General features: G+C 30.3%; 1 protein-coding gene across 1 annotated transcript in view; it reads left to right on the forward strand.

Annotated features, from left to right (window-relative positions):
• The first annotated feature begins 3,184 nt into the window (after positions 1–3,184).
• Positions 3,185–16,547, forward strand: part of LOC106469082 (multidrug resistance-associated protein 1-like) — a 32,766-nt gene continuing 19,403 nt past the window's right edge. Inside the window, exons 1-5 of the mRNA XM_022397493.1 lie at positions 3,185–3,334; positions 6,376–6,457; positions 6,927–7,120; positions 8,792–8,968; positions 10,221–10,388. Of these exons, the coding sequence (XP_022253201.1) occupies positions 3,194–3,334; positions 6,376–6,457; positions 6,927–7,120; positions 8,792–8,968; positions 10,221–10,388 (762 nt within the window). The 5' untranslated portion in view covers positions 3,185–3,193. The remainder of the gene's footprint in view (positions 3,335–6,375; positions 6,458–6,926; positions 7,121–8,791; positions 8,969–10,220; positions 10,389–16,547) is intronic.

Here is a 16,547-nt window from a genome sequence, read left to right on the forward strand (position 1 = left end):
TGGGATGAAGTTTCGAACCACTTAATAAATAATGTGTGGAAGAAAGTATATCTTGATGCAGTGCATTCCTTTGAAGGATTCGATGACATATCACATATACATGGTGAAATAGTGCAACTAGCAAAAGAAGTAGGGGAAAATGATGTTGGAGTTGCATGGTATCTTCTAAGCAATGAAGATCTTGCTGAATTAGATAAACATACTTTTGAAGAAAAACTATGAATGATAATGATGAGGTTTCTCCTCAGCAGAGAGGCTTCACAGTCCAGGTGCTAAAAGATATGTTTGAGCATATCGAAGCTGCAATCGATATATTACTCAAAAACATGACACCCTTTTGGATTGATCTGCAAAGGTGACACAGACTTTAGAGATTCTTTAGCATGCTACTGTGAAATTTTAAACGCAAAACTGCAAGTAGGAAAGCAGACAACCCTTGATTGTTTTATTTGAAAAAAACACTCAAGGAACCCAAAGCGGGCCCTTCCAACTCAAGTGAAGGAAAGTCTTGAGCCTATGTCTTCTATAGAGATAAAGACGGCGGATGTCAGTAATGTTGATGACCTTACAGCTGCATCTTCATTCTCATCCTCTGCCTAATTCTCTTCCAACACCTTCTTCAATCAAGCACAACGCATACGTTCCCCAAGATAAGAACATAAAAATTAACGGTTATGGTAAAATCTTTTTTAAAATGCTGTTTAATAGTCTGTGATTTTTTACACTAAAATGGTTATCTGTTTGAGTCATTGCTTAAAAATCTCACAAATATGTTTTCTATTAAAAAAGGAAAATGTTTTAAAATATACAGGGCTGCTTCAAAATGCTCATAAAAATGGTTTTCAATGAAGTGTTCAGTAAATATAAATATTGTTTAAAGGTCCTTGAACCCAGAATTGGTTATAAATATGTGTACTTTATGTGTTGTATATTATAGTACAGATACTGTTCATGTGCAGTACGTATTTTTGTTGCTAGGTACAAAACACAACATTTTCTTAAGGTATGGTCCCTATTCAATTCATTGTTTCTTATAGGAGAAATTGCTCCGCTTTGTGTCGCATAGTCAATGTTTACGCTCTTACGTTTCCTATCCACCCCATTTCCTATTATTCTTATGGGGGAAAATTCCCTGTTATACATCATTTTGTTAGAAGTTGCAACTTTCCGGTCCCTAACTCCAACGTATAATGAGGACCCCCTGTAATTATTGACAGATCTTTCCAAAAAAATTAATGACAAACATCTTCAAATGAAACACTCTGAATTAACTTCATTATGAACATCTCAAAACAAGTTCAACAGTATAACATTTTTTCCTGGGATTTCAGAAAAAATTGCCAAAGGTTTCCGATTAAAAGGTTATAAAGTAGCATTTATCCCATGAAACCAAACTGTCAACCATGTAAAAACACTCAAAGATCCAAAAAAGACTGATGATAAAGATGAAATTTACCAAATCAGTTGCAGTTGTGGTAAAATGTACATAGTACAAACAAGAAGGAAATTAAAAACGAGATTGAAAGAACACCAGTACGACATAAAACATGACAACACTATGTCATCTACTGTAGCTGAACATTTCTGGAACTGTGATGGTAATTTTGACTGGAAAAATGTAAAGATCTTAAGAAATGCACAAACAAACAATGAAAGGAACTTAATAGAGAATATTTGTATGATTAAAAATAGATGTCTGTGTATAAATAGAGATGACGGACCAATAAACATGTCCCATTGCAATACTTATTTAACTTAAGTGTTCCCTCATTTACAATTTACTTTCCATCCCTTGTTTTCTGACCTTGTTTTTGAAAATGAACTTATCCATTAACGGTTTGTAGCTGAATATATTCTAAGCTATTACTATAGATATTAGCCATGATGCTGGTAATTGTGTTACTGTAACTAGTTGGCTATAAGTAATAATAAATATTTTACCTTTCATTGTGCCAATAAATGAAAATTTTTGTGTATTTTATTCTTAATATAGTAGCACAATATGCCCCAAAAGAAATAATGAACCCATATTGATGATCAAAGTATCATATTTGTAATAAAATTTTTATATTATACCTAACACTAATAGACTTTCTAAAAAAAACCTTAGTATTCAAAACTCAAGTAAAATGTTTTGAGAAACTGAAATATAATTTTAGTGAAACTTAGAAAGAAATGTCTGGAGTTTGTGGTGTTTGAACTTTTGTACTCTACTTACAGTAATTTTTTTTTTTTTTTTTTTGTCGTCATCATCAAACCTCTTGGTTGGTAGCACTAGTAGGTTTCACTGTCTACATTTTTATGAATGATGAAAATATTTTGGATTCCTCCAAAGCATTTGTTTTCATTAATTACTCTCTTCAGTATCATACAATATCTGATGATAATGTTACAAACTTTTGTGGCCTTGATGATAATGGTATCATTTTGGCACCTGCAACTGGAAAGAATTGTGTGTATTATCAGTGTGTGATAATATATGTGATTTGTTGGCACAGTGTGACGCTGCTGTTGAAAAATTGTTTGGAGAGTACTGTTGCTTTGTGTAATTTTCATTCACAATTTTGTAGTTCTATTTCTGGTTTTGTATTTTGTTAAAATATGCAGTAAACAAGCTTTTATATACTTGTGAAAATTAATTTAGATTGTTTTTGTAAAAATGGCATTTTCCCCAAAAAGGGGCCAAAAGCCACCTGGAGGGATCACCTGTTCTAACCACTTACACCACTATACAGTAGTATGTTGTCTGTCAGTCAGTAGGTACTAAAATGACTTGAGCATGTCACAAATCACAAGAAGCATTATGCACTCTGTAGGCTACAACACAGTATGACATGAAATTCCAAAGCAAGAAATAAGAATATTTGTTACTCTTAATTTCTGTTTTAGTTACTCTTGTAACAAAACACTGTTGGGAACCCTGTGGAAGTACATCTAGTTTTAGTAGTATCTTAAACGAATTTACTTTAACAGTTTGTTTTTTGCTGATGAATGGTAAATATTTTGTGTCTTACAGGTGTGGTGTTTCCACAGTTCAATTTTAAAAGTTAGCTTGTATTTAAACAGTATAAAGTATATAAGGACTCAGAATTCTAAAGATGTAACTCTTTTATTTTTACAGAGTTTTATTCTGGAATTAGTTATTGCGTGTAATATAATCATTAATGACTTCATTGTTCCATTACAGGTAACTATGGCATCGTTTACTGCTTATGTCCTGGCATCTGAAGAAAATGTTTTGAATGCTGATCGTGCATTTGTTTCCCTGTCCCTGTTTAACATTGTGCGTTTTCCACTTACTATGCTACCTATGCTTATTTCTATGATTATCCAGGTAAGGTATCAAGAATTTTGTTCGACTTGCTATTTTTTTTCAATTTACTTTTCATGTATATTTTATTTTTCTACACCAAGCAATACAAATAGAATTAAATGAGAACCTATGGTGCTGTTCTGTGCTTCAAAATTCTGAAATATCAAAGTTTTAATTTAATATTTATGCCAAAAGTAATAATTTTCTAAAATATTACAAAGTTCAACATTCTTTGAAAAATAATTGCATGTCTATTTTCTTACTGATTAATGTGACTAATAACCTTCAAGTAATGCATTTCTGTATTGAAATATTTGCTATTAATTTTTACAAACATTAAAAAAATGTATGGTACGGTGATGGTACTATTATATTGCAGTTGTCTATTATGGAACACAGAAGAAATTAAAATATATATATATATCATAAAGGTTTACATTATGTAATTATTTTTTGATATTATGTGTCAAAATTGAGTAATCAGGAATTCCAATTTGTTATCCATAGCCTTGAAAGTGACACTGGTGAAGCCATAACCTTCTGATCTCCCAGGGTCTGGTGCTATATCTTTCTATCTTTCTTTCACATCTTCAACTACAATTGGGTTGTGTTTGTTTGTTTTTGCTTATAGTTCAACATTTGTTAATTCTAGAAAATGTAATCTATAAACAATGCACGTAGACAAGTAATGTAAATCTAGCTTCATTCTTTTTGTGAACAATTAAAGCAAATGCTTATTTTACTACCAAAAATTCTATAGACAGTTCTATGGGGTGGATATTTTTTGAATTCATATCCATCCCATAATTCTTCATCACAAACTATTATAAACTATACATGCAGGGCATAACCTAAAGCATATTATGCTCATTTTGTTTAATCTTTCCTCTATATGTTTCTGGTGTAAATTAGCTCTGAATTTTTTTGGAAAGCTTTAGTATTATATCAAGATGTTTTTTTGTACAGAAAAATACTCCAAAATGAGCAAAATGCAAATTAATTTTTTTGTTTCCACTCTCAGAATAAGAGACATTAAATTTCAACAGTATTTGTTACTTGTTTCATTTGTAGATCTCTCAGAATTCTGATTTACATTAAATTCAGTTTATCATGTAAGTAACCCATATTGGCAAGATATGAATTACTTACATACAGAAATTGTAGTTGAAATGCTGTTCTACTCTCTTTCTTCAAACCCCATCTTATTTCCTCTCAATAAGATATTTTTTTCATTGTAGTTCTTCATATCACACTTAGTATTGGTATACATTAACACTACCAGATGGGCATAAGAAAATACCAAGTTCAACAAATCATTTCACTAGTGTTGTGCCTAAGTCAACTTGTTCAGTTTTTATCCATGTTTCTTTGATTATGTAAGCCAGTGAAATTATAGCTTTTTTTGGGTGGGTGCTAGAAGAAGAAAATGGATTCTTACCTATCCGATTTTTTTTTTGTTGTTTTTTTGTTTTTGTTTTTTCCAGAGCTCTTGTAGATTGTTTTGACAATTCTTTTGACATAATTAGATGGGCAATTGTTTAGGTACACACTGTTTTTGGTTTTGAAGTTGTACTGCCTAGTACTGGGGTTCTCGATTCAATCTCACAACCTGTACATAAGTCTTCATTACATGTAAGATGGCTGTTTTAGTGTTTCTAGCTTCTGGAAAGGTAGAACTTTATTTCAGTGCTTTACCTATTGACTGAAGGATGGAGCAGCAATCTCCCTCTCCTTCCTTTCCTTTGGGTTGTAAGTGGTTCACTGCATCTGGTCTAGTAGATAAGTGATTCAGTTTCCTCATCAGTATTTAGAAGTCCTAGATATTAGTTTCTGTTTATATTGTACACTGCTCATATCAAGTATATGATTTGCACAGTGTATGAACACTGGACAATCATTAGTTCGATTTAGAATATGCGAGTAAATTCAAATGAAAAGTCATGGTAGATTTAAAATCAAATAAATATGATATATATGGATTGAATTGCATTAGTTTTTGTAAAAAAAAAATTGGTTAAGCAGTACAAAATTGTATTTTAGCTTGGACTTCTTATAATTCTGTTTTGTTCATTCTCATGAATTTTTTCCAAATTCAACAATATTAACCTTGTTTACTTCCTTTTAGTTTTCTTTAAGTATGCATCGTATTTTTTGCACGTTTTTTTCCTTATTTTTAAGTATTGTATTTAAAGATTTTCAGGAAGTGTTTTTAACTACAATAGGACTATTTTAGAAGATGAAGACAAAGGAAAACATGTATTAGAATTTCACTGTTATTTGATCTTGTAAGCCCTGTTATTCTCTTAATTGTAGTACAGACAGTATGTGAACTTGAAAGTCTAGTGATACTACAATAAGAGTCTAACCTTTTAAAATGGCATTGTAAGTTTTGTTAGTAATATTGTAAATGGTATTAGGAAGTTTTATTAATAATGAAGTTTTATATACAGTAAATGGTTATTCAAAATCAGGCCATCTGCATTGACAGTAAACTATGTTTTCATTTTCACTAGTACTATCTTATTAATTCGTAAACTAAGTTAAAATTATTTGTTTTAGTCATACTTGGTTTGTTTTGGGTTTGTTATTTTGTACTTAAGAAATATGTTGAATATAAAATATATTTTCATCAAAAAATACTGTTCAGATGTTTCCCTAGAACTGGTAAAGATGGATAAATACACAGTGTATTTTAGAATGTGCATATATAAAATACAAATTATGTAAATAATAAAAATGATTAGAAATTATGATGACTACAACCCCAAAATAGCGTATTAATAGTGTGGGCATTCAACTAGTGATTTAATACACTTTAATCATCATAGGTTTTTTTGTTTTCTTTTTTAGTAGTTTTAGTTGGGTTATTATATAACATCAATTTCATTAAAGTGTTGCTACTTTTATATTCAGATAGTTAATTTATATTTAATATGAAGTTGTTTGTAATTTTATTATAAATATAACTTGTATAAGTACATCATCATATTATTTTTCATTATGTTAAGAGCATTTATGTTAAGCCACCATTTAATATTTTTGTCGTATTTGTTAATACTTAGGCATCAGTTTCATTTAAAAGAATGAACAAATACTTCAGCAGTGAAGAATTGGATCCTTATGTCACTCATGACTGGGAAGAAGGTAAACATTTTCTAATTAATTTAACTCTCCTCCTATTTTTATATATAGTATAATATGTCTAATATTGGTATTCTTGTGTTGTGTAGAGATTTTTACTGGTCATTCACTTTGAATACAGTAGTAACCCTTAATATAATGACAAGATTGGACTCATAGGTCTGTATGATTTTTTTTTAATTTGTTGTGCATCCTCATGTGAAGATTGAGTTTTAGAATTTTTAATAGTGTTATGACTATGAAGCATTCAACTGCAGATGTTTTTTGTAGGTGATAAAATGGGAAGATGCTTGGTCAATATTGACACTGCTTCTTTTCAGATTAAAGCTTCTGTAATGGAAAGATATTGTTAATGTAATGATTATATTAAGTACTTAACATTCAGATGAATATAAGAAAGTATTGTGCAGTCTTTTGGATTTATATTTGTGATGTTGAAGTTCCTTTTAACAGTTCTTTGGTTTTGTTTCAGTTAATCCTGTTGTTGTTGAACATGGGACCTTTACATGGTTACGGGAGGAACAACCAGTTTTAAAAAACATTTCTGTGAGTATTCCACATGGAGCTTTAGTTGCTGTTGTTGGTCAAGTTGGCTCAGGAAAATCCTCTCTAATATCTGCTATTCTAGGAGACATGGAGAAATTAGAAGGTCGAGTGAATGTGAAGGTAAAACTATATGCTTTGAAAATAATTTTTTTTTTTATTATTTATTGAGCCTCATAGGCTTTTATACAGACAATTTTCTAATGTTTTAAAATGATCACATGATTTTCTTTCTAAATACTTTTTTGTTTTGTTTTCATTAAAACTGTTTCCACTGGATTTTAAACATATGAATTAAAACACAAATAGCTAACAGTATTTTTCATAAATATCAATTTATATGTAATAAATATAATTTATTTTCAGTAAATAATATATTCTTTTATTTCTGTGCATTGTTTGAATATGATAAACTTAACAATATTCGATAATTAAAGATTCGAGGCATCATAGTAGTTTCTGCTACCTACCATTCTCACTAAACCTAACTAAGCTTACCTGATGTCTTATCATGGAAGGTCATTTCCAAAGCTTTCAAACAAACGTGGCTTAAGTCAAAAATATTTTCAGGAATGAAAAGAATGTCTAAAGGAACATTGTAAAAATTCCCAGAACTATGATTTGTTCCTAATTTTTTTGAACTTTTCATTATTTCGTAATAGTTCTGTCTAGTAGTTTCCCCACAAATATGGGATATAGTTAAAGGTCAAGTCTGGTCAAGTGTAAGAACGGTGAATAGACCTTACCAAATGTGGTTGTTGTTGCTAGAGCCATTATCACGATTTAGTTAGAGATCATTTGTTTTGATGATTTCTATAGTTTCTAAACAGTCTCTTTCTTTTTTAATTTTGGGTTGGTGTAGAAGAAGAATTTCATCCCAAAGTATATTTTGTGACCTGTTTCATATTGATGAGACATTAAGCCAGATATCTGAAATTCACTTCTACTCACATGACCTTAGTATTCCTTGTGTTTTATTTATAAAGAACGGGACATTTGTCCTATGTATTTCTTTCCACATTCAAATGGGACACTATATATGCCTTGTTTTTGTTCCTTTAGTAGGGATTCTTTCAGGTTAGGTAGTAAGATGTTGATCTTATGTGAAGGTTTGAATACAGTTGTACATCAATGTTCAAGTTATCAAATAGGCTAGTAATTTCATAAGCAATTTCTGGTACAAATGCGAATGAAACAAATTTGCTATGTTTTATGTTTTTGATAGGTGAAAAGGTAGAGTTAACATAATATTTTTTACTGTTTTGAAGCTTGATACAAGCTCTATCTGTGATGTATGCTGTACAATTTTGCTCCCACAAGAAGACTTTCGCATTTAATCCCTGTGTCTTTTGTCTTTGTAATGATATATAAACCTTGTATTGCTTAATACTGATTATACCTAAAGAAAACAGACCAATGTTCTGTCGAAACGTGTAATATGTTCCACTGTCATTAATATTCTTCCTTATGTTCATAAATCATTGTTTTTCTAACTATTATTAAAAATATACATGTTTATTCTTACATGTACTTAGAAATAAAAAGTAAAGTACAAATCATCTGAAATTTTCAGCATCTTAATACTTAGTTTTTCTTATTAAGAAGTTAGGTGTTACGTACAGAAAGTAATGGAAAATAAGAGGTTTTAGTACTCAGATTTCTCTAAAGTTTTACTCCTCTGTTTCAAAATTATAGTGACAGTTTTAGTTGTAGCATAATAAAACATTATTTGTATCAGTGATTACGTCTGTAATATAAGAAAATAATATTAATATTTCATTTTAAAAACTTCAGGGTACAATATCATACGTCTCCCAACAAGCTTGGATACAGAATGCCACAATCCAACAAAATATTTTATTTGGGAAAGGAATGAATGAGACACATTATCAGCAAGTGATTAGTTCATGTGCACTGGAGACAGATCTGGACATTCTTCCAAACAGGGACTTGACAGAAGTTGGCGAAAAGGTATTAAGGCTGTTTACTTTGGGTTTCTAAACTTAATATTGAATTAAAAGCTATTGAGTTATTGGGATTTTTATGTGGGGAATTTTAAAATTGTCTCATTATGCTAAAAGATTAACTGCTTTTTCACTAATATTTAAATACCAGGCTAAGATCATCTCTGTATTAAAAACAAAATAAATTATAGTTCGCAGTCATTTGAGAATCAAGAAATAATAAAGAAAGATAAGAAAAATCTGAAACACTCAAGAAAGTTTAAAATAGTCAAGAATTATAATTTTTTGAAAACAAGGATAATTCTAGTAATAATTTATGTTTAAAATAATATGTAATGTATGATTGTGGTATTGGTGCTAGTTTTAAACAAAGATTAATAGTATATTATGTAATTAATGAATGTTATATTGGTACTTGTTTTAAACAAATATCAGTAATAATATCTTACTGCAGGAGAACAATACACACCACTTCAGGGTTCTTATGCACCTTAAAAACCCTTGTAATTTTTGTAGACCCATTTCAAGGCCTTAAAAAGAAAGATAAATTTTGTCAAGATAGTTCCTTACCTTGAAAGTTGGTGAAATCAACAGAACTTTGACAGTTAAGTCTACTTAGGGTTTATTGAAATTTATCTTACAATATATTTTCATGAACATGCTCACCCTTTCAACCATGGAGGCACTATTATATAAGAATCAATCTCACCTTTTGTTGGTAAGAGAGAAGCCCAAGAGTTGGCAGTGGGTGATGTTGATTAGCTGTCTTCCCTCTAGTCTATCATTTCTAAATTAGGGACATCTAGCAGAGATAGCCCTTGTGTTATATTACATGAAATTCAACAAACAAACTTGAATTCAGTTATTTAAAAAAACAATAACACAACTTAAGTACATTAACACCACAGTGAATACCGATATAGAATGGTATATTACTTGAAATGACATTTACTTTTATATTGTTGAAATATGTTGTTGGGTGGTTTTATTTGTTAAAAAAAGATTGTTATATCTCATAAAATTTAAGTTAAAATTAATATATATAATTTATTACTATAAAAAGATTACTTTAAAATGTTTAGTAATTCATATTTTTAGCTTTTTTTATTTGTACTGTAATTGTTGTATTATTAGTGTTAGCTGCAAAACTGCTTAAGGGGAAAATCATTATGTATACCAAGTGAGTCTGATTACATTTTCTCAAAAGTTTTATTGTTGAATAAACATTAATATTTGTATATTCTTACCTTTGGATACAGGGTATCAACCTGAGTGGTGGACAGAAACAGCGAATTAGTCTAGCCAGGTCCGTGTATCACAACTCTGACATTTACATTCTTGATGATCCCCTCAGTGCTGTTGATTCTCATGTTGGAAAACATATTTTTCAAAATGTTATTGGTCCAGAAGGCTTATTAAAGAACAAGGTATGTCTTAATATTGGTTTAAGACCAGATACAAATTCAGAGTCGTGTGTGTAGGTGAAATGAAACATACAATGCATAATAAAAATTAAATACTTGTCAGGATTAAATAGATTTACAGAAAGTATTCCTAATATATTTCTATCATGACCAAATAGTGCAGTAACTGTCATTCTTATTTTTCTAATCACTGAGGCAAAATTAATTTTAGTTTAAACTTTAACCCCTTACCTTTTTTTTCTTAAGTATGTTCCAAAAAACATTGTATTTTTTATTTCATTTTTTTTAAAGTATGCATATAGGCAAAGCAAACCCAAAGTATTTTGTAATAGTTTGTTATGAATTTTATTATATGAAAAAAATGTGTAATAAACCCGAGATATCTCGTTAAATATAAGAAAAATGTAAAGAAAATAATGTATATAGGTTTATTTACAGTATGCATATAGGCAAAACAAACCCAAAGTGTTTTGTAATAGTTTGTTATGAATTTTATTATATGAAAAAAATGTATAATAAACCTGAGATATCCCATTAAATATAAGACAAATGCAAAGAAAATAATGTATATAGATTTATTTTCATGAAATACCTTATATTTGAAGAAAACAATTACACAACTATCTAAAAAAAAAATAAGGAAAAGGTCAACCTATCAGAAAATTATGTAAAGTCTATAACATATTCAACTTGATGTTTGTTGTAGTATGTTAGATTTGGAAACAAGGTGTGACACAAGTAGTACATAACAGTTGGGACAGAAAAACCTACATTCTCTTCAGATTCTCTTCACATTAGTATGCCTTTTTTTTATCAGAAGCTGCCTACAAAAATACCTGCTTATTCGGTCATTTATGGATGAAATTGATATAAAATGGAATTTTGGTCTCGCATCAACTTTATTCGAGTGAAAAACTTTTGGGTACAATCAACCTAATTTAACATTGTATAACATTTATTTACAGCACCATTTGGCCAAAGTATACTTGGGATACCTAGTGAAATAGTTAATCCCTACAAATCTAACAATGACTATATACCCTATGATATTTGCTTCAGAGTAAACTGCCTTTTTTTTTCTGCAACATATATTTTGTTTTAACACTAAATTTGTGTGTGGTTTGCAAGAAGGTTTACTAACATTTAAATATAATGCTATTTTTACTATATTTTTGTTGAAGAAAATTGTGCTGTGAATTCTGAGCCAATTAATATTTGCATAAGATGGTATATTCATTTCTTCTTTCGTTTGATAAAAATTTTATGGGTGGTGGCTATGTGCATTAATTTAAACTTGGGATTTACTTTTTTTGACTGTAAGTACTGAAATTTCTTTAATGCTGCAAATATGTGAAGGTTAAAGTGTACATTACATCCTTTTTACAGTTACATTCAGAAATTAAACTATTTTATTATCAATATATATTAGTAAGCTTGGCATCAAAATGTAGTTCATAATTCAAATTTTTATATTATCTTTAAGTTTCAATTTTTAATTTCAAAAAGATATAATTAAATAAATACTCAGTCTCTACTGGCCCGGCATGGCCAGGTGGCTAGGGCGCTCAACTCCCCATTCAAATCCCAGTCACATCAAACATGCTTGCTCTTTCAGCCATGGGGGCATTATAATGTGATGGTCAATCCCATTATTCATTGATAAAAGAGTAGCCCAAGAGTTCGCGGTGGGTGGTGATGACTAGCTGCTTTCCCTCTAGTCTTACACTACTAAATTAGAGACTGCTAGTGCAGATAGCCCTCGTATAGCTTTGCACAAAATTCAAAACAAACAAACAAACAGTCTCTACTTCCCTGTGGTATGTGACACGACTGTGTTATAAATTGCCCATTTTATACATTTTTTCTTACCTTGTATAGCTTTCAGAGTGTCTAACTAATTACAGATTCATACTTTATGTATGGACAAACCAGAATATAAAATGTCAACACCCAATCTTCATGCTTCACTGACATATCACTAAATTTGTAACACTGACATGACATGCCCTCCTCTCTCTCTGTCTAGCATTGTTATTGGGCATGCTTATAACCAGTAGAAAGTGGGGAATTCATTATATTGCCGCCTTACTTTTCTTTGTTTATAAGTTAACAAGAGAGGTAACAGTTTACAAGCGAATATTGTTATGTGTTGAACGAAGTCAATGCTCTGAGAAGTTAATGGAATTTTTTAACCTATTTATAGCTTAGCTAGAAAGTCATTAAGTCATAGTAGTTTTGAGACATTCTGTTCTAGTGCCTGATATACTTTTTGTGTTCTAAGCATACTTAAAAGCAGTATGATTTATTTTGTAGAACCAATATAGCATGAAAAAAAGTAGTCTTTTTGAAATATGTTCTCAAGCACAAATAGGCTTATAGCTAAGGCACATGGTAGATTTCTTGTTTTTATATATTTTTTTTATTTAATATTATATATATTCATCAAAATTAACTAAAATGTAAAAATTAAAAATCTATCAGTCTAGGTAAGAAAATTTAAATGGAAAAAAAAATTAGATAACATTCCTCATGATCACTTCTCAGTGAATGCACCCAATGTATACAGTTTGAGTTGTATGATGTAACCTGATACCTTGTTTACCCTAAGTTCTTTGCTCTCCTGCTGAGTGATATATTGGGTTCAAAGTATAGTAATATAGCAATAAAACTAAATAGGAAGGCTGATAGCAAAAGGTTAGAAAGCTCAAGCTGTTTGGTTAAATAATTGTAAATGTCTGTTACAATCTGCAGTCATTCTAGAAAGAAAAAGTATTATTGATTTTATTTCATATTTTTCAATTTCTCATTTCACTGTACATTCATTACAGTTAGTGTTAGGGTGGAGAAAAAAGTAAACATTTTTACAGTAAAAAACTTTTATATTTATTTAGGAGGTTCTAAATGTTATGCAAATTAGATATGAAAACTACAAATGAAAGGAAGCATTTTTATTCTTAGCATGAAAATGACTTTTCACTCAGACTGACTCAGTTAGGCTTCGTAAATTCACAGACATATCTTTATTAAAAATCTGATTTATTGTGTTTGTTTGTTTGAATTTATGCACAAAGCTACACAATGGGCTATCTGTTCTCTGCCCACCACGAGTATCGAAACCCACTTTCTAGCATTGTAAGTCCGCAGACATACCGCTGTACCACTGGGGGCAATTTATTGTGTACAACAGACTTTTGAATTTACTAAATGCCTGCTAAAATTTGTAAAGTTCATAGTTATAGTATACATAGCTTCATGGTTACAAAGCTGGTCAAAATGACCAGGGCCCGGCATGGCCAGGTGGTTAGGGCGCTCAACTCGCAATCTGTGGGTCACGGGTTCGAATCCCCCTCACACCAAACATGCTCGCCCTTTCAGCCGTGGGGGCGTTATAATGTGACGGTCAATCCCACTATTCGTTGGTAAAAGAGTAGCCCAAGTGTTGGCGGTGGGTGGTGATGACTAGCTGCCTTCCCTCTAGTCTTACACTGCTAAATTAGGAACGGCTAGCGCAGATAGCCCTCGTGTAGCTTTGCCCAAGCCCTTACACATATGGTTAATCAGTCATTTTGACGATGAAAATGTGACACAATATTGAGAAACTTTTGTACTGTCATTTTAAACCTTTTTTTTATATCAGAGTTAAGGAAAACTTTCATTCAATACCAATTACTGACTGGATAGGACCATGGGAATGACTTGTCATGAACAAAAGATAGATTTTATTTAGAGGATTGTGAGGGGAAAAAAAACTCATTGCCATAAATCATTGCCCATAAAGCTTTTTTTTTCTATAACAGATTACATCAACTGAGAGCTACACTTATGGCAGTAACAAATATATCTGAAATGCTGTTTGTGTGAAGTACAAGAACTGTGATGTGAGGCATTTTACATTTAGTAAAAGCAACTAAAACCATACTTGACTGATATGTTTCTTCTTGTATTCCTTATTATTATTTCATTAGAAATTGTGAATCATACTATGAGATAGTGAATTATACTTTTATTTTGTTAGGATTTTGTTTACTGTTCAATTGTTATTCCTCCTATTGTTTAGTTCAACTATGAATTTTTAGTAATATTAAAGTACTAATTCATCTTCTATCCAGCTAGAGCACACTGTTTTTGAGTATGCATGTATTATGAAACTGACACAAGCTTTCCCGAGCAATGATGTACAAATATTAATGTTGTGAAAGATTATGTAGATTTATGGTAATAGCTTGTCACATGAGATATAATCTCATGGTCTAACCACTAAATAAAAAGCCTTCCTTGTTCTTAAAAACAAGATGGTTCAGGAGATATAGTTAGAACGAATTATTGCTAATTATTGGTAGACATTGTTGTGAATATTAAGAAGTGGTTTAATTTTGAAACGTGTTATTCTTTAATGAATTAGGTTTGTTACTTTTCTGGTTCTTTTTCCTAATTACTTTGACATTTATTGAAATTAATCATAATGAGATGTATGTTGTATTGTTTATTAATGTTTCTATCTAATCCTGGCTAGGCATAGTTTTACTAATATTTTTTGTGATAAAATTGTATTCTAGTCGTTTAAAAGTTTTTCTTGTTTCTGTTGTTATATCTAATAAATTGTTTTTGTTTGACCCCTGGTTGTAGCAGTCACGGCTCAGTTAACTCTTTCAACCCGGGCTCGGTCTCTAGGACTGACCTTGTAACCATTTTGTGCTTGTTATAGTTTTCATGCTATAACTTTTAAATTAATAAGCAAATGTTAATAAAATTTGTCAGTTTATCAGTAAAGATTACATACACAAAATATCTCATTTTTTTATTAAGACTTAAGGTTTGTAAAGCAATATTTCTCTCATGCCTTTATTTTTCTTTTCACATCTTGACTGTCTCTCATGCAAAGTAATTTTCATTTTAAGATTAAAAAGACTTTTATGGATCAGAAAATTTTGAAATTTCACATGCGTAATCTTTATAATGTCTGGATAGTTGTCAAACATTTGTTAAGAAAAAAACTTTATATTTTATCTGTTATTTTCAGTAATTGGTCTCTGTGTGGGTTCGGTAAATTTGACCAATCTCACAACCACCATAAAAAATTTGGAAATAAACATAAATTATGCCTCTTTCATTCTAAAATGAACACAGATAATAACACAAAAACATAAATGTTTAGATGAAATAGTTTAAATCTCATAACATTTTACATTTATATATATTTATTATTTTTATAATATTGACCTTTCACCCGTGCCTGGCTAATACAGAAGTTACAACAACGTGGCTCACATGCACTTATGTTACCGTATCAAATAACATAAAGGTGACCTTTGGTTTTTTTTTATCTTGGCTGTGTTTTAGTTGACTAGTATTTTGTAAAATACAGTTACATTTCAATTATTATATATTATATAAGTATATAGATTATTGCTATTTTGAAATAAGTTCTTAAAGTTATTTTCCCTAAAACATAGAACGGTAAATAAAGAAGGAAGGCAAACAATTATTTCTTCTAGTTACGACCTTTGTACTTGGTTGCTGCTTGACGTTGGTTGCTAAGCCTTTAAAAATTTTGCACGTGGAGGATTTGAAACAAAATATTTTTTTAGGTTTTATATACTTTTCAATAACTAAAAAATCATAAATTACTACATCAATACCATAAAATTCTTCTGTAATTTATCAAGCTTGGTAACTGAGTTGTATTTTGGTCCAAAAAAAATCTTGATTCAAACGAAAGAAATGGCACTAGGCACATTAGAAAGGCTGAGAAAACCACTAGAGGACATTCTGAGCTTCCGATTTGTTATTTATGTCATATATAGAAGTAAGTATATATAAGGGATCATTTCCAAAAATGGAAAGAGGTGAGCGCGTTGCCACTGTGTTTGATTTATTACGTTGGCAATATCTTAGCAAATAGAGAAGATAAGATCTTCTTATTTTATATTCTAGCATGTCAATATCTGTAATTTGAGTTTCGAATTCATATGAAACTATAACCTGTATTTTGACTTCACAAACATCTAATTTGAACCAGTGCTGCATTCAACATACTACATGACACACAAAAATCGATGTTTATCTGGGGATTTTTTATATTTACTTTTAAGCTAACAAATTGAGTAATATATAGTTCTAAATTTCAATTATAATCTACAGTTTGATACCAAACTTATTGAC

The sequence above is a fragment of the Limulus polyphemus genome, unplaced genomic scaffold, assembly GCF_000517525.1.
Source record: "Limulus polyphemus unplaced genomic scaffold, Limulus_polyphemus-2.1.2 Scaffold3290, whole genome shotgun sequence".
Lineage (NCBI taxonomy): Eukaryota > Metazoa > Arthropoda > Merostomata > Xiphosura > Limulidae > Limulus > Limulus polyphemus.